This window comes from Lipophrys pholis (genome assembly GCF_963383615.2).
Source record: "Lipophrys pholis genome assembly, chromosome: 10".
NCBI lineage: Eukaryota > Metazoa > Chordata > Actinopteri > Blenniiformes > Blenniidae > Lipophrys > Lipophrys pholis.
The window spans coordinates 19,059,242-19,085,343 of NC_137640.1; the positions used below are offsets into that span (position 1 = coordinate 19,059,242).

At 39.7% G+C, this 26,102-nt stretch overlaps 1 protein-coding gene across 1 annotated transcript in view; it reads right to left on the bottom strand.

The window, feature by feature from the left end:
* The window catches only part of hmcn1 (hemicentin 1), a 93,143-nt gene that overhangs the window by 43,381 nt on the left and 23,660 nt on the right, over positions 1-26,102 (bottom strand). Inside the window, exons 5-25 of the mRNA XM_080473483.1 lie at positions 25,493-25,664; positions 24,604-24,710; positions 19,671-19,791; positions 19,305-19,568; positions 19,064-19,208; positions 18,375-18,496; positions 16,155-16,424; positions 12,281-12,422; positions 12,016-12,143; positions 10,770-10,883; positions 10,148-10,306; positions 9,083-9,274; positions 8,905-9,000; positions 7,280-7,407; positions 7,019-7,163; positions 4,426-4,538; positions 3,261-3,420; positions 2,685-2,850; positions 1,987-2,114; positions 816-1,067; positions 83-178 (exon numbers count right to left, since the gene is read on the bottom strand). Of these exons, the coding sequence (XP_080329609.1) occupies positions 83-178; positions 816-1,067; positions 1,987-2,114; positions 2,685-2,850; positions 3,261-3,420; positions 4,426-4,538; positions 7,019-7,163; positions 7,280-7,407; positions 8,905-9,000; positions 9,083-9,274; positions 10,148-10,306; positions 10,770-10,883; positions 12,016-12,143; positions 12,281-12,422; positions 16,155-16,424; positions 18,375-18,496; positions 19,064-19,208; positions 19,305-19,568; positions 19,671-19,791; positions 24,604-24,710; positions 25,493-25,664 (3,220 nt within the window). The remainder of the gene's footprint in view (positions 1-82; positions 179-815; positions 1,068-1,986; positions 2,115-2,684; positions 2,851-3,260; positions 3,421-4,425; positions 4,539-7,018; positions 7,164-7,279; positions 7,408-8,904; positions 9,001-9,082; positions 9,275-10,147; positions 10,307-10,769; positions 10,884-12,015; positions 12,144-12,280; positions 12,423-16,154; positions 16,425-18,374; positions 18,497-19,063; positions 19,209-19,304; positions 19,569-19,670; positions 19,792-24,603; positions 24,711-25,492; positions 25,665-26,102) is intronic.

A 26,102-nucleotide genomic window follows, 5' to 3' on the forward strand; every position in this document is an offset into this window, starting at 1 on the left:
ATCATCTTGCGATTTCTAAAGTCATAAAATAGGTTTATTGCTGTTCTCGCAACGTGGAAGGTGTGTGAAGATAGCTCAGTACCTGTGGCAGGGCAGGGGAAGGCAATACGCTGGTTTGCAACCCTCTCCTGCAGGGGACTGTTGAAAGGTGGCTCAGGCACCTCGACAACAGGGGGCACTGAAAGAATGACGCCACACAGAAATTTACTTAAAATCCATACACACAAAGAATGTATCTGTCTCAAGTTCAACTGTTAAAAGAATGATCGTTTTTTTCATCAATCGAGGCATAAGAAATGTCAAACCTGGTCTAAAGGAAAACATTAAAACACACATCCTAAACTAGATGTCTGGGTTTAGCATGTATTCATTATTCTGATAGGAGAATATACCAAATGGCTGAGTCACTTGTTTGATTTGCTGTTTGCTATTATTGCTGTTTTCTTAAAATATGAAATGCTCTCTAACACTGCAATGATATGATTAAATATGTCTTATCTCCTTGTTCTATGCCTCTGCTAACTTGAGTTGAGAAAACCATGTCTGTGTGTGATTAAATGTCTTTTGTAGTGAGACACTCAATGAAATTTAAAAAATAATTAGTTTTTTTCCTTGATTTGAGAAGACTTGTGTTTTTTTATCATCTGCATCAAAGATGACTTTTTTCATTTGACTTCATGTCTGCACTCTGAATAATTTTTCTGCCATCCACAACAGGGAATGCTATGTACTATTTGATGAATTCCTATTTAAAAGAAGGGTCAACAAACCCCTAAATATCAGTAATAGGAAGACAGAAGCAGCTTAAAATCAACCTTGAACAAGCAGCTGAATGCGAGCCTCATCTCTGCCTGCAGCGTTGGTGGCTACGCAGGTGTAACTTCCTTCATCATCCAATCCCACATTTGTCAGTGACAGGCTGCCATCGGGTGACGTCAGGTAACTTCTACCATCCTTAGTCCAGGTGAGTATTGGCTCTGGTACTCCTCTCACCACACAGGGCAGCTCCACAGGGTGACCCACCAGTACCTTCATTACCCTGGGGCCAGGCTGAATGCTCGGAGGCACTGTAGTTATAATGACAGAGGATGAGATTGAATGAGTCTTTTCTGCCTCAAACCGACCTGTGTTTTGTTTATCACACACACATGTTCGTGAAGATATTTTTACAGTGTAACCACACATATGTCACCACAACTGACAAAATAAACAATCGAGTGAGCACCGCTCACCTTTAAGTAATTATCACGATTTACCTGATTTGATCCAGATAATTGCAGATGTCCTTTACCTGTATGCTTTTGACTGTACATCAAACTTTACATCATCAACAGATGCAGAAAACAGGTACTCTACGAGTCATAATAGAAAAAGCTATCCTGCCGACAAGAAATTTAGAGTCGGTTTAGTTTCTCTGGGGAGGATGAAGGGGATTTCCCTCACTGTGATTTATGTATCGACCTTCAGCTGAATCATTTTTATTGTCAGGAGTGAACAAAATCCACACCCACCATCGTTCAATGATACTACTGCACCAGTGGATGATTAAGTGAAGTGCTACAACCTGACATCGGTATTTTTTTTTCTTATTTTATTCAAAAAGGTAACTCAATAAAAGCACATTCTTATTTACAGTGATGACTTGACAGTGTAGTTGATGCTGCAGTAAAGATTTGATTTTCATTCCTTGTGCTGGAGCTCATATAATTACAAAGATGAGGCCACAAAGACATTAAAATCATGCTTCTACTGTCTGAGGTCCATCAGTTTGCATAAAATGTCATCAGAGATTAAAGTATATTTCATTAACATGAACATTAAATGTGCTGGTTGACTGTGATTTCGCTGAAAAATGAGCAATCAAAACAGTGGGATGCATGATTTTCGGGTTGCAGTAGGATTTTGGCAGAAAGAACCTAAACCCACATGTAGTACACATCATCACATCTCTGATGACATAATGGCTTTGCTATTATTTGAACTTACCCAAAACAATCAGTTCAATGGACTGTGTTAGGTTACCAGCAATATTGGAGGCAACACAAACATAAAGTCCACTGTCCAACACTCTAGTCTCCAGGATCTTCATAGACCCAGAGGGAAGCTGAGTGTGCCTTAGAGGAAAATGAAAGACGTCACCATCAGGAGTCACAGAAATACGCAAACAGCAAAACATTTGACTGAGAAATGTATCTCTGATAGCTAGAAGTCCTTCAAACACACACACACACACACAAAAACAACCCTCCCACACTAATTGTTTCCACTCACAGCGTCTATTTCAGTTATTACTGTAAACAGATACTGAGTAGTTCTTACTAATCCACCTTCAACCATAATTACAGCTGCTGTGGGAGGTGCACCGTAAGTATTACAGATCACTGGGAAGAGTACGATTACTCTGTCTCCTTAGAAAAACCACAAACTTCACCCTGAGGTTATGAACAGTTGACAAACCGAGACAGAGCACTACAATCCAGACAGCACACAGGTTGTGTTCATTTTGCAGAGGTAAGACCAACTCTCACTTTGTGGTTAGAGCTTTGATGAAATGGCTCCAACATTTTTGTGAAAATACCTATAATCTGAGCAGTTCTATGTCTGACTGTGTGAGGGCATGGTGGACAACATGTCATTGATGGGAAACCTCTGTCACGTGGATGTTTAAGTTGGATGTGCCATACCTGGGAGAAAAAGGAGAGATGAGCTGCCTCTCTTTGGCCCAGCTGATGGTGGGAGGGGGGACACTGTGAACATCACATGGCAGAACAGCATCCAAACCCTCAATCACCGACATCTTGATTGGCTTCTCTGAGCCCCCAACGCCACCGGCATTGGACCGAGGTCGCACTGTTTAGACAAACACAAAGACTAAACAAACTGGATGTACACTTAAAGAGGCTACAAGGCAGGCAAGGCAAAACATGGGCTGGAACTGAGCAGAACGGAAAATACTGTAGAATAGAAAGGAGTAGAAAGGAATGGAAAGAAATGATACATGCATTCTTTAGCAGCTCACAGTCAGCAGTGCAAAATTAATAAAACATTAAATATATACAAGAAAAAATATCCTTTTTGATCTTTGCATATAACTTTTAGTAGTGACGTCATTTTTGTCATGGGTATTGTGGTGTGGCAGTGGAAATTGCTTCGACGATCCAGGAAGTAATACTGTCAGTATCGAAATTTGCTTTCTTGTAAATTGTTGACATGCTACATTTTCTCCTGTGTAGAAGTCTGTAATTGGTAATGTGGTTTACCATAGACAGTAAGCTGGACCTTCCTGGAGGCATGACCAGCAGCATTAGTGGCCGTGCAGACGAACTCGCCGGTCTCATTTCCAGAAGGGGAAGAGATGATGAGGCTGCCATCAGAATCCAGAGAGAAGGCTGGACCACCCAAGTACAGGAACTCCCCGCCCTAGAAAACAAATCAGAGCAGCGACAAGGCCAGGGGCCAGAATTTATTTCCATAATTCAGCCGTATTAATAATTATCCCGATGTTCAAGAAACAAATGTGCAGTTTGATGTGAAAAATAAAACACAGGCAATTTCAGTTTATTCATCTCTTCTGCAGTTAAATAAACAGTTTTGAATGAAACATTAATAGTATGAAATTAAATGCATCGAAAAAAGTAAGTACTATATTATTTATTATTTTATCAGTGCAATGACTTATCTAGGGACTTATCACTTTGATTTGCATTACATATAATTAACATTATTGATGAATTGAAAAACAGTAAAATAAAAAAATAAATAAAAAGGAATCATATTTTCACAGCTGGTGAAAAACTTAGCAGAGGCTACTTTTATATCTCTCTCTGCAGAACGGTTCACTTAACCAGCACAAATTTTACAACTCCAAAAAACTAGTGTCAACGTTGGAAAAGAGCGAGGGAGTTTCTACATACACACCCTGCTTTAACGGTTCAGCCTTGTCGTGTGCGTTTAAAAGCTGAACATATTATGCGAGCTGATAGTCCCATCTAAGGCCACGTTTACACGTACCCGGGTTTTTAGGAAAACAGATATTTCCCTTGTTCAGAGCTGCTATGAGCATGCAAAAAGAAAAAGTGCTTCTTTCTTTGCAAAATGTTGCAGCTGCACATAACCCTGTATAAATACTACTAAGTGTTTCAAACCAAAAGGAACTGAGGAAACATAGTTAGATATTTTCCAGGAGATACCAGAGCAGAACCAATGCAGAAACGGAATGTTTGCATCATTGATTTTAATAAAGAATTCTGTGGACTCTCATTAGTGAGATTTCATGAAAACGTAATGCAACCTGAGCAGCCTTAAACATATTTCCTCTTGATTTCTTGCCATCTAGATTTCATAATTACACAGTGAAGGAATGAAAACTGTGCGTCTTTAATGGCAAATGCTCTTTAAACTTCTGGAGGTTTTGTCAATACAGACCTTTGTCCAGGTAATTTCTGGACTTGGGACTCCACTGGCACGACAAGGCAAAGAAATGGTTGTTCCTTCAATTGTGCTGAATACTTGAGGACCATGTTGAATCGTAGGAATCACTGCAACCACAAAGACAAAGCACAACTCAAATTCACTATTTCAGTGTTTTGTTACGTAGCACATACCTTTATTACGCATTGACGTGCTATTGCTTGTTTTTCTTCTGTGTCTGACAAGCAATGGCGCCACGTTTGTGAGGAACATGCATTTGTTGGATGAGCAGTAGAAGTGAGCGTGGATTACACTCACTGATAATTTGTCAAATGTTCCCTGCCAATGCCAAAAAGGTGCCGTTGCTGCTGACCTTTACTCGGTGGATTAGATGATTGACATTGGAAGAAACAACACATGTTGACAATTAAGCCAATTATTTATTTTAACAAGAACCGAATTTGAAAGAACCACATACAGCAACAGCCTGGCACCTCCTCCTCATGGTGGGCACCGACCTGGTCACACACTGCTGTGGGATGGCGTCCTATTCTTTAACCTGCGTCTACTTAAAGTTAGCCAATGTGGCTTTATTGGTGACTCTGACACAAACAATGCGCCTAACCATGTCCCTCAATGGTTCCAGTGTGGTTAAGTCAGGATCACTGTCAAGCTGTTCAAACATCTCCAAGCCCAAAGTCTGGAGGATTTCTTTTTCACACTCTGCTCTGTGGGACTGAGCATTTCTTTGAGGATAGTTTGGTCCCAGACTCTGGAGATAATTCCGGTGCGACTGGCTGGAGAATTTCATCTTGATATGGCTGCATCGAGAAGTACCAAACAGATATCTGATTTTCATTCTGGGGGCCCCAGAAAACACTTAGAACAAGAGTTTAATAGCAACGGCATAGAAAAGCAAAGGAAAACTACAAAGCATTGGCAGAGAAGATTCAGATTTGTTTTTCATGGGCCTTAGCCACATACTCTGTTGGTCATCCCACAAATGCATCCCAAGATCCATTGCTACAACAAAAATATAATCAACCAAATACAAAATTCCTTACTATTTGTGTGTAACTTGACAATAGTAGTAGTACTAGCAGTAGTAGTAATAGTAGTAGTAGTTTATTCGGTCAACCATGTGCATGAAGTAACAAAAACAGAAAAAGAAACCATTTCTGTCAACTTCTTTTGTCCATGAGAAAGTATCTTTACTTATGTGACCGAAGGGTTTAAGGCTGAAGTTAAACTTATTTTGGATAACCCTGTACATAATAAAAGTAAAGCTTCTACAATTAGACCAACATAACTGACCCCCTTACTGAAATGCAACTACTTATTATTCGTTCTTGCCTCATTTTTTAAATGAGCATACAGTATTTTTAACAGATAATTAATTTTGTTACTTCTCCCTATTTCAATCGATATCTGTTTTGTTTGAGTTTAGTTACAAGCTACAATGTCTGCAGAAAAGATCAGAGCTGAGAGGCTTGTAGGATTCTCTCCGAGAAGAAAAATGTAATCCAACCAAACAAAAATAATTACATGTAATATTCATTCATTCATTTTCTTCCGCTTATCCATTTCCGGGTCACAGGGGTGACAGTCTGAGCACCATCACCCAGATCACAATGCACCGATTAAGAACCTTCCTGCAGGTGGTGAGCCCACGGGAAGGTGACGCCCGGCGTGGGACACGAACCAACTACCCCTGAGATTGTGAGTCTCATGCTCTACCAACTGAGCTAGCCGGGGGACGTACATGTAATATACAGAATACTAATATCTGTATCTGCTGTAGTACTTATGAAAAGTATAACCGCAGACTGAGGTATCCACTGACCTGCATAGTGTAAATGTGCTTTGTACATGTACATATGAAAAGAGGTTACCTAATCTTAGAAATGAAGACAGCCAGTACTTGTATTTGCTTCCTATTGAAGCTGGTCAAAATGAATGAAGAACACATTTACCCCTCTTGCTCTGTAATCCCCTCAGCAGCTGCTGGTTTCAATGCACACTCAAACACAATTCAAATGACAAGTTTGACTCCTTTAGCGTACAAATGATGATGGCGATATCTCCTGACAAAAAATGTTCAAAGACGCCGTGGCAGAAAAAGCAAACGAAACCTGAAGCTCTGTAACACTACGAGTCATGAGGACAGATCTGGAGATGGCAAGACTGCTTATCTTGAATTACTGACTACATTCGTTCAGAGTATATGCTTTGGCTGTTCTGCTCTATTGTCCTTTAATGCTGATTCTACCTTTGACCCAGAACGAACGCCATTGATATGTGAAATGATGCAAAGAAGGTTAGTCGCAGATACTTCTGGTGTTCTTAAGTTCAAACAAGAATTTTGCTTTTGTTTGTAACTGAAAATATTCAGAAGAACCAAAAAATGTTATAAACACATCAGGGAATCAAAATAGAATGTATTAAAGTAACATGAGCAACAATAAAATGTTGCATTATTAAAAAAAAACTGCATAGCTTTTCTTGTTACCATTCTGAAAGAACTTTATTAATATTGTATTTTAAAACTTTTAGAGAAAAATTTAATCTTTTGGAAATGTTTGCATGGTTGTATGTTTGTGTGTTTTACCATAAACGTCGACCGTGGTTGTGTGATTCATGGCTCCAACAACATTTTCAGCCAAGCAGGTGTAGTCACCCGCATCATCCAGGCGAACCCTTTCGATATGCAGACTGCCGTCCTTCCTCACAGTCACATACTGGTCTGAGGTTACCTAAATGAATTGTGTGTGAAATAGGTTTCAGTGAAAATGTTTTTATAAAGCAAAGGGAGAAAAATAGGAGCATGAAAACAAAATCAGAATCATGAGTATTGTCTTTGTGTTCTTACGAGGCCATAGTTGTGTAGCCACTGCCTCTCGGGTAGTGGATTTCCAGCCAGCAGTACACAGGGAAGAGTCAGCTGCTGGTCCTCAATTACACTGAGGAATGCTGGACTCATTGCAATGATGGGTGAAACTAAAGGCACCAGAAAAAAGGTTTTCAAAACCATAGCAGACAGATAACCCTCTGCAGCCATATGATCTTCTTCAACTACAGTATGTTGGGAACAGCTTTTGTGCTAAAAACACATAAAGAAAAAAGTCCTTTGTGCTTCTAAAATGAACATTAAAAGTAATAAACACACAAAATGTAGAATCAAACTGAAACAACTTTAATAAATGTAATTTATCACTATTTGCAATGTGTCATAAGATGTAAAAATTACGCTTGGTCACTAATAACACATTAACATGGAATTCTACTGCATAAAGCAGACATTTTACAGCTTGTCTCTGAGCATATCTCTGCAAAGTTCATCTAGAAACATCTAACATTGTCTAACATCACAGCTGCTTTAGTGATTTGGCATTGACAAAACAATGATACAATAATCTGTAATGGTTGAGCAGTATCTGTAATAATCAATCTGTAATAGAAATTTTACAGCCACAGACACACACAGACAACACACACACACACACACACACACACACACACACACACACACACACACACACACACACACACACACACACACACACAGTGGAAACACTGACTTCCTTATGCTGAGGTCCCTATATCCCTCTATTGTCTAACAAAACTACTTTGCATGTGCTTCTTCACTGGGTCTGCATATTTTCAGAGGGAACAGAGCCAGTCGGGAAATGGGGCAGTAGGGCACTAATATAAGTCATCTGTAAGGGTCTGTGCTTCCTAAACTTTGGCCCACATATAAGAGCCCTGTGTGTTTCCACTGCAAATAAACCAGGAAGCAGATATTAAGGTTAACAAGGCACTTGTGTTCAAATATACACACTGAAATGTGTTAATGAGCTCACACTGATATTTATAAACCAAAAGGGACACATGCCTATACACCCATACATGGATGGATGCAACAGTTCCAAGTAACTCAAAGTAACATGAACTTTGCTGGTGATCAAACATACTCGGAGGAATGCTGGTAGGGACATGCATGCATTTTGCATTCAGTATTTGCATTTTTTAAGTGGCAGGGTATTTTAAGGGTGTGTTATCTGGGCACTTTTCCACCTCAGAATCCCCTCAGTATTGCTTCACAAATTGTACTGCATGCATATATTAATCTAGTTTAATAGAGATGGAATTAGGATGACAAATCAATCAATTATAACATATTTAGCTTTTAAAAACCTCACTTACAAAAGAACGTTGTTCAAATGAGGGGTGACACAACTATATTTAACAACTATACCATTTAATCTAGCAGATTTTCTAATAAAAAGTGAGATCCATTATGACAACCCAGGGTACCTACGTTTGCAACTACACCAGCAATGGCCATGAATCACCCGTCTCTCATTTTAAATTACGTTTAAAATTTGCGCCATCAGAGAGTTCCAGTATAATCAATAAGATCTTTCACTGGAAGGGAAACCACATGATGTTTTAACGTTGGAGAAATCAATGAAATATTTCAAATGGACTTCTCACCCATTCCAGTCACAGTGATGTTAGCCCGGGTTTCGATCCGGCCAAAGTGGTTCTGGGCCTCGCAAATGTACACCGCCTCATCCTGAACCCACAGATCTGACAAAAACAGGGACATTTCAGGGTAAACAGAGCTTAGTTGTGTTTCATTTTAATGCAGATATTTGACTGTGACACGTACTAATGATACGTAGCTCTCCATTGCTCTGAGAGACGCTGCCGTGTTCACGAAGCCTGCTGAAAAGCGCAGAGCCGTCCTCCCTCCGCCAGCTGACCCTCGGTTCAGGGTGACCTTGAGCCCGGCATGGTAAGGTCACGTTGAGGCCAATGTCCATCGCTACATCCGACGGCGTTGTAGTGAACTTGGGCGCAGCTGTTGCAGCAAAGTATGATGATAGCAAAGGCAAAAAGTTCAAGAGGTATTCATCCATCTGTGTTTAATTTAGTTGCAAGTTTTTTCTCCTCTCATGTCAAATATCATAGATATGGAAATGTTCACACCAGATTTATAGACCTACGGGAATGATTAAAAAAAAATCTTTGCCTTTACCTACAATATGTGGGACCATATGCAAAAGTGCTGCTTTGCAACTTTATCCATGACTCTCTATAACTCTGTATAACTTTGTTTCAGTATCAGCCACACACATGTTGATATTGCAGGAACATCCTTTCATAGTAAGAGCATCCTTCATTAAGAGCACAAAAATAGGTGCTGTATCATTATACAAAGCTATCCTCCAGAGTTACTCTCTATCTTGTGAAACAATTCATCGAAGTGTTTATGTGTTGCCAAGATTCCAATTTTGGCTTCTATCTTTCATTTTATGCCATAAATATACATCGCTCATCTCAATAAAGTGTGTGCATGGTGTCAAGTATGTGTGAAGAAACAAGTATTCTAACAACATCCTCTTCAGGGACCATGTGCTTCTATCATTTGGACATCTGGACCATGAATAAAGTTTCCCAGCTATGCATGAGTTCACAGAGCGGATAAAGCCACTCAGAGGGTCAATCAGAAAGGTGAAATCCAAAAGTAATTCTAAGTTGGTTTTGCTACTTTGAGTTTCTAAGCAAATCGCGACTTGAAGAGTTCATGGTTCAGAATAGAAAACAACATGGATAAATGTCATGAAACAGACGTGAAATAAAAAAAAACCCTGTGGGAATGTTGCAAAAGAAGAAAAGAAGAAAATATTTGGTAATGCTTTACAAAGTCAGTTTAACTTGGTGCCAGTCTTACCTCCAACATCAAGGAGGACTTTTCCTGACGATGTGCCCGCAGCATTAACAGCCACACAAGAGTACTGCCCTGCATCAGTGCGCTGGGTCTCTTTGACAGTCAGTGTTCCTCCAAAAGTGTCCACCTCCAAGAGCGATGTTGAGTGCAGCAGGATATCACCTTGCAACGACAGCAAAACAAAACAACAGAGTCTAGACAGTTTGTTCTCACTGGTAAGCCTTACATATTTTGGGTGTGCAAGCAAATCATGTGAAACATTCTGATGGAGACAAACATTTCCTTGCAAAGCCAGCAGGTTTCCATAAAAGTTGATTTTCTTTTTTTTTTTTGACTATAGGTATTTGGTTCCAGTGTGCTATAGGGTCACACTGCAGTGTCGTGAACAGGTCTGGTCTGATTACAGATTTACAGACCTTCATGAGTGGAATTTGCATATTTCCCCTGCACATGCATGGATTCTCTCCAGTGTATGGTTTCCTTACCAGCCTGAACACGATTGTTAAGATGATTGAAAATGATAAAGAAATATATGAATGTGTCAATCACAAAATGTCAGCTGGGAACAGCTCCAGCCTTCTAAATGGGATAAAATGAGTCAAGTGTATGGATGAATGAATGTTACCTTTGTACCACTTGATCTCAGGCTGAGGAACTCCAGATGCTGAACAGGCCATTACAGTGGTCTCTCCAATCCCAATGAGTATCTCACTGAGTGCTACTGTCACCACAGGGGATTCTAGAAAAAGAGATTCACAATGAATTCACAACAGAGAGTCTATAAGCTGGTGCAGTCGATGAGTGCAGCAAATAAATAATACACTATATTGCCAAAAGTATTTGCTCAGCCATCCAAATCATTGGAATCAGGTGTTGGAATCACTTCCATGGACACAGATAAAATCAATCACCTCGGCATGCAGACGACTTCTACAAACATTTGTGAAAAAATGTGCTGCTCTTAATTCCGGCACGGTGCAGTGATAGGATGCCATCTGTGCCGTGACATTTCCCCCACCATAAAATATTCTACAATCAACTGTTAGCAGTACTATAACAAAGTGGAAGTGATTGGGAACAACAGCAACGCAGTCACGAAGTGGTAGGCCATGAAAAATCACAGAGCGGGGTCAGGGGATGCTGAGGTGCAGAGTGCACAGAGGTCAGCAACTTTCTCTGGAGTGACTAATCACTCTTCTCCATCTTGCAATCTGACGGATGACTTTTGGCAGTTGCATGGTACCAAGTGTAAAGTTTGATTGGGGGGTGGGGGGGTTATGGTGTGCGGTTGGTTTTAAGTAGTTGGGGTCCGCTTCTTACTTCCAGTGAAAGGCAATCTGAAAGCTTCAGCCTACCAAGACATTTTGAACAATTTCATGCTCTCAACTTTGTGGGAACAGTTTGGAGATGGCGCCTTTCTGTTCCAACATGACTTCACACCCGTGCACAAAGCAAGGTCCATAAAACATGGAGGAGCCAGCTTGGTGTTGAAGAACTTGACCGGCCTGCACAGAGTCCTGACCTCAACCCAAAAGAACAACTTTCAGATGAATTATAGCGAAGACTGTGAGCCAGGCCTTCTTGTCCCACATCAGTGTCTGACTTCCCAAAGGGCCTTTTGAAGAATAGTAAAAAATGACCCTAAACACATCCCATTGCCTAAACAGTGTGGAAAGCCTTCCTAGAAGAGTTGAAGCTGTTATAGCGGCAAAGAGTGGACCGACATCATATATTGTTATAGAATGGAATTTCACTCAGTTCATATGTGTGTGAAAGCAGGCGAGCGAATACATTTGGCAATATAGAGTATATATGAAGAATTGTGCTATTCAGTATAGTTGTTGGTGTGTGGTTGTTTGTGTTGCATTCACCAATGTAGGAAAGGGTGGAAGTCACAGTGTCCGTCCCAGCCTCATTGCTGGCCAGACATCCGTACACTCCTTCATCTGTTCTCTCCGACTTTCTTATAAATAAGGTGCCATCAGAGGTCATCCTGTGTCTGAACACAGAGAAACACAAATTGGTATTTTTTGTGTAACGTTCATGTGAACAAAAGACAAGATATCACAGCTGTAGCAGTGAAACTAAATAACAGAAATTACATCCATAAATATGATTAAAATGGGAGAAATTCACCTGCTGGATGCTGTCATGAACATGCCGTTGTGAGTCCAGACCAGGCGAGGTGGAGGGTAGCCGCTGGCCGAGCACCTAATCCTGACGTTATCTCCTGTGGTGAAAGTCTGATTCTGTGGCTCAATTGACACCCTGGGCACCTCTAAAAGGAAATTAAAATCACAGGGCTGATTGTATATAACTTAATCAAAGTAATATATGATTATCATTTTTATTTGTATTAGTAGTAGTAGTAGTAGTAGTAGTAGTACTAGTAGTAGTAGTAGTAGTAGTAGTAGTGGTTGTTGTCGTTGATGTTGTTGTGTAAGATACTAAAAATCAGTAACTGATCATACTATAACTCTCCCATCAGTTCGATTTTTCTAATGATGTTGCACATAAATACTTTATTGAATTGAATTGAATTGAATTGAATTGAATTGAACCAAACTGACCTGAACTGAACATACCTATATTTATCAGCTCAGAAAGTAGAACCGACAGCGACGGCAGTTCTGCAGCTCTACAATAGTTTTTGTCGGTGAAAGGAAGGAGTAATATAGTCGCTAACTTGTTACTTTAAAATGTCATAGTATATTACAGTAAAATGTTCGAACATGCAAAAACCTTTAACAACAACTAATAATGTTTCACAGCATATCTTTTTCTCTCATTTCCTCTTTACTGGTGAAACAGTGAGGGATATTAAAACCAGGCCCAAAGAGCTATTGCATCATGAGAGCTTTTTAAATTGATTCATGATGTGTAAGTCATCTTTTGTAAGGGTGTGTTTTGTCTGTTCTATTCCCACGGCTAGAATCTCTTCCAGCATCTGCTGTGATCTGTCCAACATTTGGGGAAAATCATTGTGAGTATCTTCTATGAACAAAGGCACTACCAATTTCTTTCCTTTTTTGAAATGATACACATTCAAGATGCCAAGCAGGCAGAGTGGACTTGTACTATATAAACTATTCTATGAGAGAACATCCCAGTGTGATTGAGTTTGAGCAGGTACAGGTTTAAAAGGTTGAAGCAACACATAAATACAGTAGGTGTGAAGGAATGTGTGGAGTTTTGTCAGAGGCCACATTTTGACAGATACATTCACAGACACATTCACCAGATGCTGACAGTGAAATTACAGGTAATACATGTAATGTACGACAGCCTTGACGTGAAAACTAAATGAAATGCTTTACCTATCTATCACAGTGATCACCGTGCGAATTGTACAGTGCTGTGAGAATGAAGGCGCACCAGACGTACTCCTTGTCCTTACGCTCTGTGTTTATAGCTCAACTGGCTTTTTGCTCACGTGCCTCTACTTCTAATAAGGTCATCCTCTCCTTTACGGAGGGGTGACACCTCTAAGTTCAGAAATGACGAGGTACCTGAGCGTCTGGCTGCATTCTTTGACCCTGACTAAACAGCCGCTTCAATGCATCATTAAGCAATGTGTCCTCAGCACCCCCTTCATCACCTGCCTTTTTTCTCCTTTCTTTATTCCTCCTTCTCTCCCTCTCATTCTGTATCTTCTTCTTATCTCAAGTATTTCTCTAGCCTCTGTACTTTTACCTTTCACACGCTCTCCCTCGTCACTTTGAATAAATAAATAAATAAAAAAATCCAGCACAAAATAATAATAAAGATTTCAATCACTATAGTTTGAGTGCCTCCAGCATTTGCACACGATATTCTATATTTTAACTGAACGTCCATCACCGGGCAAATGCAAACTCAAACCAATAGGCATTCTAGAGTGACCAGTTTACCTCAAACATATGTTTCTGGACTATGGGGGAAAGCTCAATTACCCAGAGAAAACCCACAAATAGGAAAAACATGCAAACTCTACACAGAAAAGCCACAAACAGGACTTGAACTGAGATAATCTCAGAGTACTTTGTGGCCATACACTATTCTATTCTATTCTATTCTATTCTATTCTATTCTGCAATGCTGTTGTGGTTGGACAACACACATCAGTGTTTTTAATAATAAATGAAAATTAGCCATACTGAACACTGATAGCACAACAAAAAGAAGAAAACTCTCCCTCTTGTTTTTTTTATTTATTTATTTATTAGCTTAGTGTGTGTATCTATGCTCAGGCACAATGTCTTGAGCCCAAGATGTCCGCAGCGCTGACTACTTCAAAGAAGACTAATCACTAGGAAGGGACCAACCAGAGGGTAATTAGGAAACCCTGAGGGCTCGCTAACAGCTGGTTTAGACAGAAACGCACAAAAGCTAAAAAAAAAAGAAAAGACATGCAACTTGTAAAACATTATCCATAACACACAGCAACCTGTGAATAAGATTTACTGTACAGGTGAATGAGAAAAAAAGAAAAGAAAACAATCCAGTGGAACCCAGGAAAACATTTAAGGTCAACTGTGCAACTCATCACTCAGTGAGACGAGTCAAATGACAGAGTTCCTCGTCTGCAACGCCGCACTTATCCTTTCAACTCACTGACATTTACTTCCAAGAGACAACAGTTCATTCCAAGATCACAAAGATCTTTTCAATAATTCGAATTTAGGTCATGAAGAAAACACACCTACAATATCAAAAAATAGCTTGTTGAAAAAAAAATCACAAACTGACAAACAAACAAACAAACAAACAAACAAATAAATAAAACATGACATTTAAGCAACAAATGGGCATTAAAATAACTTTGGGGCTTTAGCTGTATAGATTACACAAGCTGTTTATCAGGGATGGATTGGATTATGTTAAAAAAAAAGTTCTTTATACCTCCTGAATTTCTCTCATTTCATTCTGGATGACATCATCTGCTAATAGCTGATTTTAGCAGCTGTAATACATTGCTATTTCCTGGCTGGGTGCTGGGTGATACTCTATCTAGCTGGCCAGATGAAAGCCTGTGAAAAATGTTCCGTCCACTCAACAAAGTGTTCCTGAATCGGTGTCAGTACAAAGGTATAGGAGCTTTGCAGAGATGAAAAACTCTTCTTTAGTGCCTTTGAATGCCAAACATAAATAATTTTCACAGCTCACGGAAAGCATTAGGATGAATTATAGTGAAAAGGGGAGTGAAGAGGGGCAAAGGCTGCTGGAAGACAACCATATATCTGCTAAGTAGTTTGCGTTTGCCAGAGGTTTCACTCCCACTGTGTGTAAATCACACAGACGGAAAATGTATGCACACCAAAACAAAGTTTGACACACAAATGAAATTGCATACAATGCTCTTGTCCGCAATAATGTTTTCATTTGTCTACATTTTCACTGACACGTATGTGTATGTCCACTTTTTCATGCTATGCACTTCTGAAGGTACATGTTACATGTCTTCTGTATGGGAGCAGAGAGGTGTAGTGGCTCACACTGTCACTGCACAGCAAAAACACCACGGAGCAATTCCAGGCTTGGGCCTTTCCTAAAAGTTTGGATGGGTCTGGTTTTTCTACATATTCTCTGGCAACTATTCCGTAATTGAAAAACATTAATGTTAGGTTATTTAGTGATGAATCCATTGATGACTGGGCACACAGAGAGGGGCAGGTTAGTCCAAGGCGTTCCCTTCCCTCTGACTGAGAAGAACTGGCAAACGTAGCCATTGTGATCCTCGCTTATACTAAGTGCGTACACAGGTTGGACCGATAAAGAGATATTCATCGAAACATAACACTCTACATTCAAATAATCACTTTGCTGCTGCTTGTTGTTTTACTTATATGTACATATCTTACCACACAGACCAGTGGCAAAGTCAAACACATAATACGCAACACATTGTTCTGGAGAGTGACAGACCCTCCTTCTGGACGTCGCGCTGCTTATTAGTGAATTTACAACTCATGCAGGAGGGCTTATACTGAAGACTTATTAAACTTACAAAAGATGAGAATACTCTACCCACCTTGCACAGTAAGATAGATTCGCTCTGCAGCCACTCCTCCTTCATTTATAGCAATGCACTCATACCATCCCGAATGGTCTGGCGTTACAGTGGACACCTGCAGTGAAAGGTTGGCCAGGACGTTTGTCCAGGGGTCCAGGCGAGCGTCATGACCTCCTCTCAGCCATGTGAGGTTGAAGGTGACCGTGCTCACGACATGGCATGTGAGTATAGCATTCACACCAGGTGAAACTGTCACGTTTCCCTCTACTGTGACGGCGGGAGGAGGCTCTGCAGGGTGAAAACAAAATGAGGCAAATATATTAAAACCATATGAACATCTCACCTACACACGTAATTACATATATGCAGAGAACTTAAAACTGTAAATCACAGTAGTTAGAACTGCTACATCAATGCAAGTGGGTCCCTGTTTTAATGTTGCATTTCTGTGTGGAGTCTGCATGTTCCAATATGGAGATGTTAAAGACTTAATGTGGCTCCAAAGTAAAATCAACAAACTTTGAGGTAATTAGCAAGTATTGTTGTTAGAGGTCACTCTTTTCATAATCAAATGTAACACGTTTTATTATTTTAAACTAACTTATAACTAACCGCAAATTTTGCAGTTTCATAGGGTTGGCTCAAGATACTTTTTTTTCCAACCGAATAACTATAATACCCTGTATGTATTAAAACAATGTTGATCACTCATTAGAGCTCATTTACCCCTCTGCTTTCATTCTATCACTGTTTTTTCTCCCATCAGTGTGTAGAAAACACTCTTCTCCCGACATTTTTAAACCAGAGAAAAGAGGAAAAAAGAGAGCATAGGGAATGAAAGGGAATAAAAGGAAAGGCAAGGGGATCCTGGGGCTTTCAGCATCGCTGTTTGGGATTATGATGACATAAATTTGGCCACGAGCAAAGTAATGTGTGTGAATCTCTGTGCATGAAACAATAAGGTTAATATTCTAACTGCACTAGTCAAAGATTGTACATGTGGATCAACTAATTTCATCTTTAGAAAAGCCAGGAGAGCTTCAGTGATTTCCTCTAAGCAGAACGTTTTAGATTTCTGTTGTCATCGCAAGTATCTGAGCAAAGAAAAAAGATTTGACTGACAGCAACAAGGGACTGTAAAATGGCAAAACTCAAACTCTGCATTTCCCAATGCAGAGATCAAAACCACAACTCAACATGTGATTGTGCTGATTGTGCTGGTTTTATTGTTATTTGAAGCCACAAAATCATCATCCAAGTCTTTCACATTATGGATTTCTGTGTCTAGTTGTACTTGGTCAAGCATTTATTAGCCTGTTTTACAGTTCAAACCATCAACATACAGTTGTTTCTTTGTGTACCTACAAAGTTAGATTTGATGTTTTCTCAGTTTACACAATATCTACAGTCCATTTGTTTACCAATCAGGCACAGAAACATTGCCATGGACTCCTTGACATGGGGCATAGATTACAGCATTGTGTTGTAAACTGAGGTCAAATGTTCCAGAAAGCTGCATTAATTTTGCCACAGAGCCTCTGCATTAGGCCAACAGCAAGAGATGTCAAATGTTATAAAATGTACGATTGTAACTCCGATTCCAACCATATGTCACTAAGATTGCAAGTGTGTGTGTGTGTGTGTGTGTGTGTGTGTGTGTGTGTGTGTGTGTGTGTGTGTGTGTGTGTGTGTGTGTGTGTGTGTGTGTGTGTGTGTGTGTGTGTGTGTTCATTGCGCTGCACCATTTCACTCACGGTATGTTGAGTCTTAATAAGCATGCCTCCTTTAAGAGGTATTTTCAAAACATGATACAGGACATTAAATACAATGACACTTTTAACTGTTCACTCCCCTACAAGTAGATCCATCTCACATAAATTACTCATGTTGACAGTCTAATGCTTACCAGCCCTGAAGCATTCCTATCTAACAACCCTGGCCCATTTCATGCAGCGATGGAGGGCAGCTCACCATAAACGACCCATTAATATGAACAGTCCTACAGTCTTCTGACAAACATCTGTACTGCTTGTATTACTATTACATCATCACACATTTTGCATACACTGCCAGAAATGTAAAAAAAAAAAACATATGCTGATATGGCTTAGTTACATTGGTCATAAGAGAAGACAGGTTTCTGAGTGACTTTGTATTTTCTTTTCTAAAGATTAGAAGAGCATCTTAACAATTCAAATGATTAAAACACATTAAAAACATGTATCACACTTTGCTTACCTGACACATCCAGGAAGGTGCGAGCTCGTCCTGTACCAGCACTGCTGATAGCAATGCATTCATAGTAGCCTTCATCCTTCAGGGTTACCTGAGCTATTTCCCATGTTGCACTGTCAGAATCACTACAGTAAAAATAAAAAGATAGAAAAAGGATTCATTATCGATGTGAACGCGTCACAATTGTGAACAATTTCGCTATCGTACCATTGGGATTGCTCCTAGCTAATTCTTTGGTTTAAACTAAATGTAATCACACATATACACAATGCAACTCTCCTCAAGCATATTGAAATATTGAGATTAAATCTATTTTATTCCACATTTTGGCCTCTTTCACTGGCATTATCTCTCAAAATCCATATGAACTGGTATATAAAGTGAACATATGTATTGATGTGGCCTTTCAGCATTGAATGTTTCTTGAAACTATCTTTATTAGCAGGAAGAAGATGGTTTAAACTGATTATTACCCCAGTAAAAAAACATATTGATGGAGTACAATCAAACTGCCATTTACTCCCCAAATATTCCAAAAAGGTACTATTGAAGCAAAAAGCTTATTTGCCAGCATTTTGTACGGTACAGTACATGATATCAAATAAGAAATTTTGACACACAAAGCAGAAACGTAAAACAAAGAGAAAAAAAGGTCCTGCATTGGTGCATTCGCTCCCCACTGTCCTGCCCACCTGAAGAGTTGGTCCACTCCAAGTTGTCCTTCATCATTGTTGAAGCGCAGAGTGAAAGGGATCAAGCTCTCTACTTGGCATGTGACAGCCCCGCTCTGCAGATAGTAACCATGAGTCGTGGCTGGCATCAGCACCTTAGGAGACTCTGACGAGTAACATTAACCAGCAAAAAAGAAAATCAGTGAGCAAATTAAATGTAATTGCTGCATGTCTTTGTCTCAGTGTAGATGGCATCACTCACTGGGTATGATACTGAAGAAGGAAACACTGGAGACTCTCTGGAACAAGAAGTCATCGTGGTCGTATCCTGTCACTCGCAGAAAGAAGGCCTCATTGGGAGGAATGAACTCTGTGATGTTCCAGAGGCTGTACGGCTGGCGCTCAGGGTAGTACCTGATCGGCAAAGTTTTCATCACTTCGCCCTTGATGGAGAGGAGCTCCAGCCTGTCTAGCCGAGCGGGAGGAGAAAGTCCCGTGGTGTTCAGAAGGATGTGGGTGGGAACACCTGAAGAGGCATCGTCATATTTACTTTACTGTTTGAATACCAGATGAAAGTAAATAAGTGTGATTTCTTTTACAGTCGGTCCAACAGGTGAAACTCGCTGACCTTGAACTGGTCTACTCATGGTCCCTTTGAAGTCCATGGTGGGTTTCCTGGAAAACCCAGCCCGGAAGTCAATGGTGCTGAGGCCGGAGATCCGGACTGAATGTCTTCCTTCACTGGAGGTCTGCAGGAAGACATGATCAAACAAACAAACAAACAAACAAATACATTTGAATATATTTATGCCCTGTATCATTGCTCCAGTAATGCCACTCTGATGCTGGTCATCATTGCCTTACAAACAACAGTAACAAAATCCAAATTAAATGTTTTACAACAAAATCTCACTGACCTTCCAACATCCAAAATGCAATGAAGTGTGACTACACTGAAGTCTTTTTAGCTGTTTTTCTAAAACTCTGACTTCTGCTGGAAAGATGTTGGAACATCTGTGAAAATAACTAATTCAAGAAATCAATAAAAGTGATAAGCGAGCGAGTGAGTTTCTTTAACTTTTGTTTGTCTTTCATGCAGTCCTCTACTTCTTTGAATTATTTCAAGTATGTTGATGATAAGGAAAAAAACAAAAACATTTTAGTCCCTGTATTTATGCTTTGCAAATGATCAACTCCTTTAAATAAATCCGGTATTATTTAATATTATGTGGTATGAAACTGCTTCAATGAATGAACAGAATTTTATTGGACAATGTTAATAGAATAGAATAGAATAGAATAGAATAGAACAGTAACTAACACTATGTGCGATGGTGACAAAGCAATCAAAATAAAGATGAGTTGGTGCGTCTGAGGCAGCAGTGAGTAGCTTAAATGACAGACTTTAAGTTTCTTCTGTAACAATCTTTTGTGTGCCAACAATCCCCACATGTAGAGACATGCCAGTTTGACTCAATGCTGGCTGTCGACTGTCTTACACCTGAGCTTATAAAACATTCAAAATTCAATGACGACCCATTTGGTCTGACACTCGTACGTTTAATTAAACAAACATGCCCACTATAATCAGAGAGCAGATAATTGCTCATGTGGTCGTCATCGTGTCAGTCTTTTGAAGTTTTCCAGAAATATAGACAACATAATTACAATGAAGTATATGTTGGTGAGAGGTGGAAACTCCTCACCTTAGGTAAAACACCTCGGTGGTGTCACTGTCATTGACTCACAATGCAGAGTGAGGCACGCGAACCTAAACTGTCATTTGCAATTGCCTGAAATGAAAGACAGTGTGCGGAGTGTTTGCAGTAATTTACGATGGTTGTGTTCTGTCTGACATAAACTTAAATTCACTGTCGAGCAGAAACCAAGAGAGACTCAAGAGTGATGCAACCTAGAGGTCACCTATTGCTAAGCTAAAACTCCAACTGCTCAAACAATGAGGTCGCATCAGGACAAAGGGGATTCGGAAAGACCTTAAATGTTAATGCCTTCCATCATAAAACACAATGCCCATCGTGGCCACTAAATCCACCCTAACGGCTACTGTAGAATTACCCTGGGCCTATAGTTGGTTGTAAATGAGGCCATAGTTAGGGGAGAGGTTCTTTAAAGGTCACGCTCTGAGCACAAACAGGAGACATCCCTGTCATTAAAGCTACTCATTTCCCAATTTCACACACACCCAAAGAGACCGACTTGCCCCTTTGGATATTCTATCAGGTCTGTATCCAGACTTGCAGTGGCTTTGATTAGAGTGTTACTCTCCACCTCCTCTCTGTAGAAGCACTGATTTCACTCCTTTAAATCTATTCAATGAATGAATAGATTGTGTTTTACAATTCACAGCTCAGAATGCTGCACGTCATGAGATAATCTTTGATGCGTCAACTGAAGCATAGATTTATTTTCCATCGAGCATGAAAGCAAATCAATTTCCTCAGTTCTGCTGTTTGATTAAATCCAACACGTCAGTCCACCGAGCCAGCCAAACACACCGAGACAGGGAGAATAGAATTAAATCTTTATTAGTTGAAAAAGCTGTTTTCTATTTATTTTGCAAACTGATATCCTGAGATTTACTTTCCCTTGAAGACTCTTAAACAGTGTTCTGTTTCATGAAACAAATTCTTTCAATTCTTTCATGAAAGAGAGAAAGACAGAAAACAGAGTTAGAAAACAACGCAGACACAAAGGCAATGATGAGGAAAGGCGGACACAAGCGCTCTTCTTTTAAGTTGTGTGGATGCTTTTCAACTTACAACAATCCTAAACGATTATCACGGGCCGTAAAATTCAGGATGAGGCTTAAAAGGTCTCAGTGATGCTGAGGTCATGCAGCATAAAAGTAGTCTCACTAAATGACTCTCAGTGGAGCGCATATTTAAACACTAACACACTTCCCCTCAGTACTAAATGAAGTATTACATTATCTTGTGTTCTCGGGCATAGATACTTACAGGGAGAACACAGGATTGCAATGCCTCAAAATGAAGTCAACACAACATTAATGGGGGGAATGGAAGAAATAGTGAGTGATAATGAGGTGAACTTACACATCAACACAATATCCAATTAAAGGCAGATTAAAAAGGATGAAATTCCCTTTCACACACAATCTATGGCCAGGGCCTTACACTGGGATGTCAAGGTCCATTAGTGTTACTGAAACCCAGCATGGCAGAACAGCTAAATCCCTCTCAAGTATTTATCCACATTTCTTTGGATGTCCTGGGAAACATGGCTGTAGACGAGGAAGAGATAGTAAGCATGGAAAGAGTGGCTTAGAGAACTGAGGCTGGAAATGGCAGAATCTACAACAAAACCAAAAAAGATGGTTTCAGAGTTAAAAGAAATCTGTGCATATCTCAGCAGAGAAGAGAGAGGAAGTAAGAGAAAATGGCTGAAGCAAATGGACTGAGAGGAAGAAGAAACAGACCAACACACTGTACAAATTAAGCTGGATGAATTAAGGATGTAATGTTTCACTTATTTTGTATCCGGGTAAAACCCGCCATCCCTTCTATGAGAACTATGTATGAAGTATTGGCAGAGATCTGAGAAGAGCCAAACTATTATAATGTGTATCATTGGCAATAATTCAATATACTACTTTTGGCAGTAACTGAGCACCTTAATAGGATTAAAAAAATAAGAATTGTGGATTTATAAAAAATAAATTAAAGGCTTATGTTACATTTGTCATTGACAAAAGAGCTAAAGAGCCACTTTTACTGATGATTCTGTTTCAGGAACACGGAAATCACCTGTGTTATGGAATGAATGAATCATAAAAGAATCATTAAATGATTAGCTGATATTAAATAAAATCCAACAACATATTACTGTTGGTCAACAAAGCTCGGAATAGATTAGATGAAAATTACATCTCAGAACTTCTGTTATGTTGTGAGCCTTGCAGGCCTTACTGGTCATCTGGATCAAACCTGTTTTTGTTCCCACAGTCAGAACCAAGCATGTGAAAGCTGCTTTTAGTTTGTATGCACCAGATATTTGGAACAAATAGCCACATGTTTGAGTTCTCTGGAAACAAGAAGGCCTTTCTGTTTGCTGCTGAATCTCAGTGAAACAAGTATATATTTCGCATCGCATTATCAATGGATTTTTAAATTGTTTCCATGTTTTGTTTTTTTTTGCTTCATGTTTTATGAATGCCTTTTTTTCATCTTCTTTTGTTCTTGCCAGGTTGAATTGCGCCGTTGCTAAAATGTGCTCTTCTTATAAACTTGCTTTGCCTTTCCTTTTTGGTCTAACCCAGGTCTTTCATGTTTCTGCGAATATTTTGTTTGCCTTGTTGTGTTTTGTTTTATGAAGTCCTGTTCTCTTCACCCACCACATGCTCGTATTTGCTGATGATATCGTTCTTTGATTATTGTCACCTGCATCTCCTTGTGGGTATAAACTGTGTGCCCTGTGTGTACTTCTTCTAACCCTGTCAGTTAGTCTTGTTCTCGAACTGGTTTTGATACTCATGCCTGCTCCATAAGTTTTGAATTATCTATGTAATCTTTCCCATAGACCCACAATTTGGAATGAACTTGTTGAACATCTCTGAATCCTTCACTTCGGTCTATCACATTCAATCCTGACAAAATTTCTTTGAGCAAAGGGGAAAAAGAAAAACTCTTCACAGATTAACATGAAGGTCAAATGCAGACATTTGGGAAGGATTTGGTTTTATCTTCAGATATTCATAGTCTCCCTAAAATAGATGTTACAGCACATACTGGACTGCACAAACGCGTGGATAACACGTTGAATGTTTTTCTTCATGTTATTAGTGCCTACTGGAGTCAGAAGACAGTTTGATGAACTTTGATGAATTCAATGGCAAAAACAAATACAGACTAAAAACAAGATGCAACAAAGATCACAATGCTATTATACAATTTTTAATTCTTTATTTCCCACCGAACATTATTGTATTCTAACATACAACACAAAATGAAAGAGGTGAAAAAGTGTCCCACTAAGAAAATTGAAGGGGCCTTCAGGGTCCGGTCAACAAATCACTCAGGTAAAAATGTTCTTTATTCCCCAACATCTGTCTCTGACCGTATGGGCAGTGAAATGTGTGACCTTTGTCGCATTAAAATATCGGCGGGGTGCCAACAGTTTAAACTACTGCGGGAGGGAAACAAAACAAACGTGCAGCAGGTTGTGTTGACAGCAGTGGCCTTGAACATATCTTACATATCCCAAACACCAGGGCTGTCTTTAAAATGATCTCAGAGCTCAAATGTGTCTTTCTTCACGATGTTTTTGCTTTTACTGGATAATATGCATGTTTAGTTGAATATACATCATAGTATCTTCCCATGCTTACATATTACTGCTGTAATTCAGAGGAAGAGCTTTCCTCAAGGGCACAGCTGCCTGCTGGGGTGTGAGTAGTGACCTCATTCCAAGGTTATACTACTGAACTATCTGCAGTAAGTCTTTTTAAAAGACAGCTCGACTCTGGGAATTGTTCGAAGCCTGTAATTTTGCACACGTTTCCAGCTGAAGAATGAACTGTTTACCTTGATAGACCACATCCCAGGCTGTGGGTCCTTGATGTTGACAACTTTGGCAGAGTTGGGAATGTGCAAGAGCTCAGTCAGGCCATCACTCTTCTCCACAAGCTTTCCTAGAGGGCAAACAGAGACACGGACAATTATTTACCTTTTCAGTCAATTTAACTGATGCATATTATTTGTTAACACTTCATTCTGGATGGCTGCAACTTACATAGACAACAGCATTAACAACTTAACGGGGGAGCCAAAGGATACAAGATGTGTTTTAGATATTAGCCAAGATAATGTAAGTGAGACAGCATGTGCTCAATATATGGATGCCAGATGTTGGAATCTGTACGATGATAGATAAAAGAAAAGGTACGTTAACATTCTCAGTTTATTATTGTACTTCTGTTGTCCTACTTGAATCATCATTGAATCATCCTTTTGTGTAACTTCACTCAAAAGTCTATCAAAAACTGCATTTTCACGAACTGACACAGAAACCTAAACTGAACGCTAGTTTGTGTTCTGTGAACTTACTTTAAAATGTTATTGCCGTTGAGCTGGGAGTATTACCATGTTGTGATAACTGTGAATTTTAAAACTGATTCAACCAAACCTATGATGTTAACTGTGATGTGTAGGTGTTCAGGGAAATTCTTTAACAGCAAGCACATACAATTTGCAGGTGTTACATCTTTCATATTATGCCCCACAAATTCGGTTAAATTTCTTGATTAAAACAGAAAAAGCAACAAGGCGTTTTCACAAAATATCTTGTTGCATGAATATCTAGACTACACTTGTGGCCAAGCCTGCATGAGGTACACAGACAAACATGGGAGAATTAGACATTTTAATGAATCTCTCTGACATCACAGACGATATATGGTTGCAATCATCATACCCTGAGGGTTTGTAATCTCGATGTCGGGTGCTGGGCCGCTGAGGGCCACAGTCACTTCCTTCAGGCTGGGGTCAAAGGGCATCTGCCAAGTGTTGCTGACCCCACTGAAATGATCAGTGGATAGCAGGTGGACCTTTGAGGACTGGACCGCTTCCTCCACCCATTTAAGGACCTACATAGATAGGAAGGACATGTGAAAGAAGTGCACATGATTTACAATGTGTGCCATGCGTTCTGCAACTATAATGTAATAGAAACTGACAGACAGTATTCTTAATTAAACTTTATTTACAACAATACACCACAGACAGACAGACTAATCTTGCCAGCTACATACAGGGTCCTTCTCTGAACATGTGAAAGCTTTTATGAGGAAGTTTCTAACCTCCCTCCTGTGTCCTCACCCTCCTTTCTCCCCATGTTCCTGAAGAGAACCCAGCTGCTACCAACCCAGATCCTGATCTCGTATGAAGAGGAAGGGAATTCATGACAACGCTATATGATACAGAGCGACTGTGTCAAAAAAGTGTTTTTCTTTTTCTTTAAACACATAATTGTATTCTTAGCTAATGAGGTTGTTGGGGTTTAAAAATGTTCCAACATTACTGTC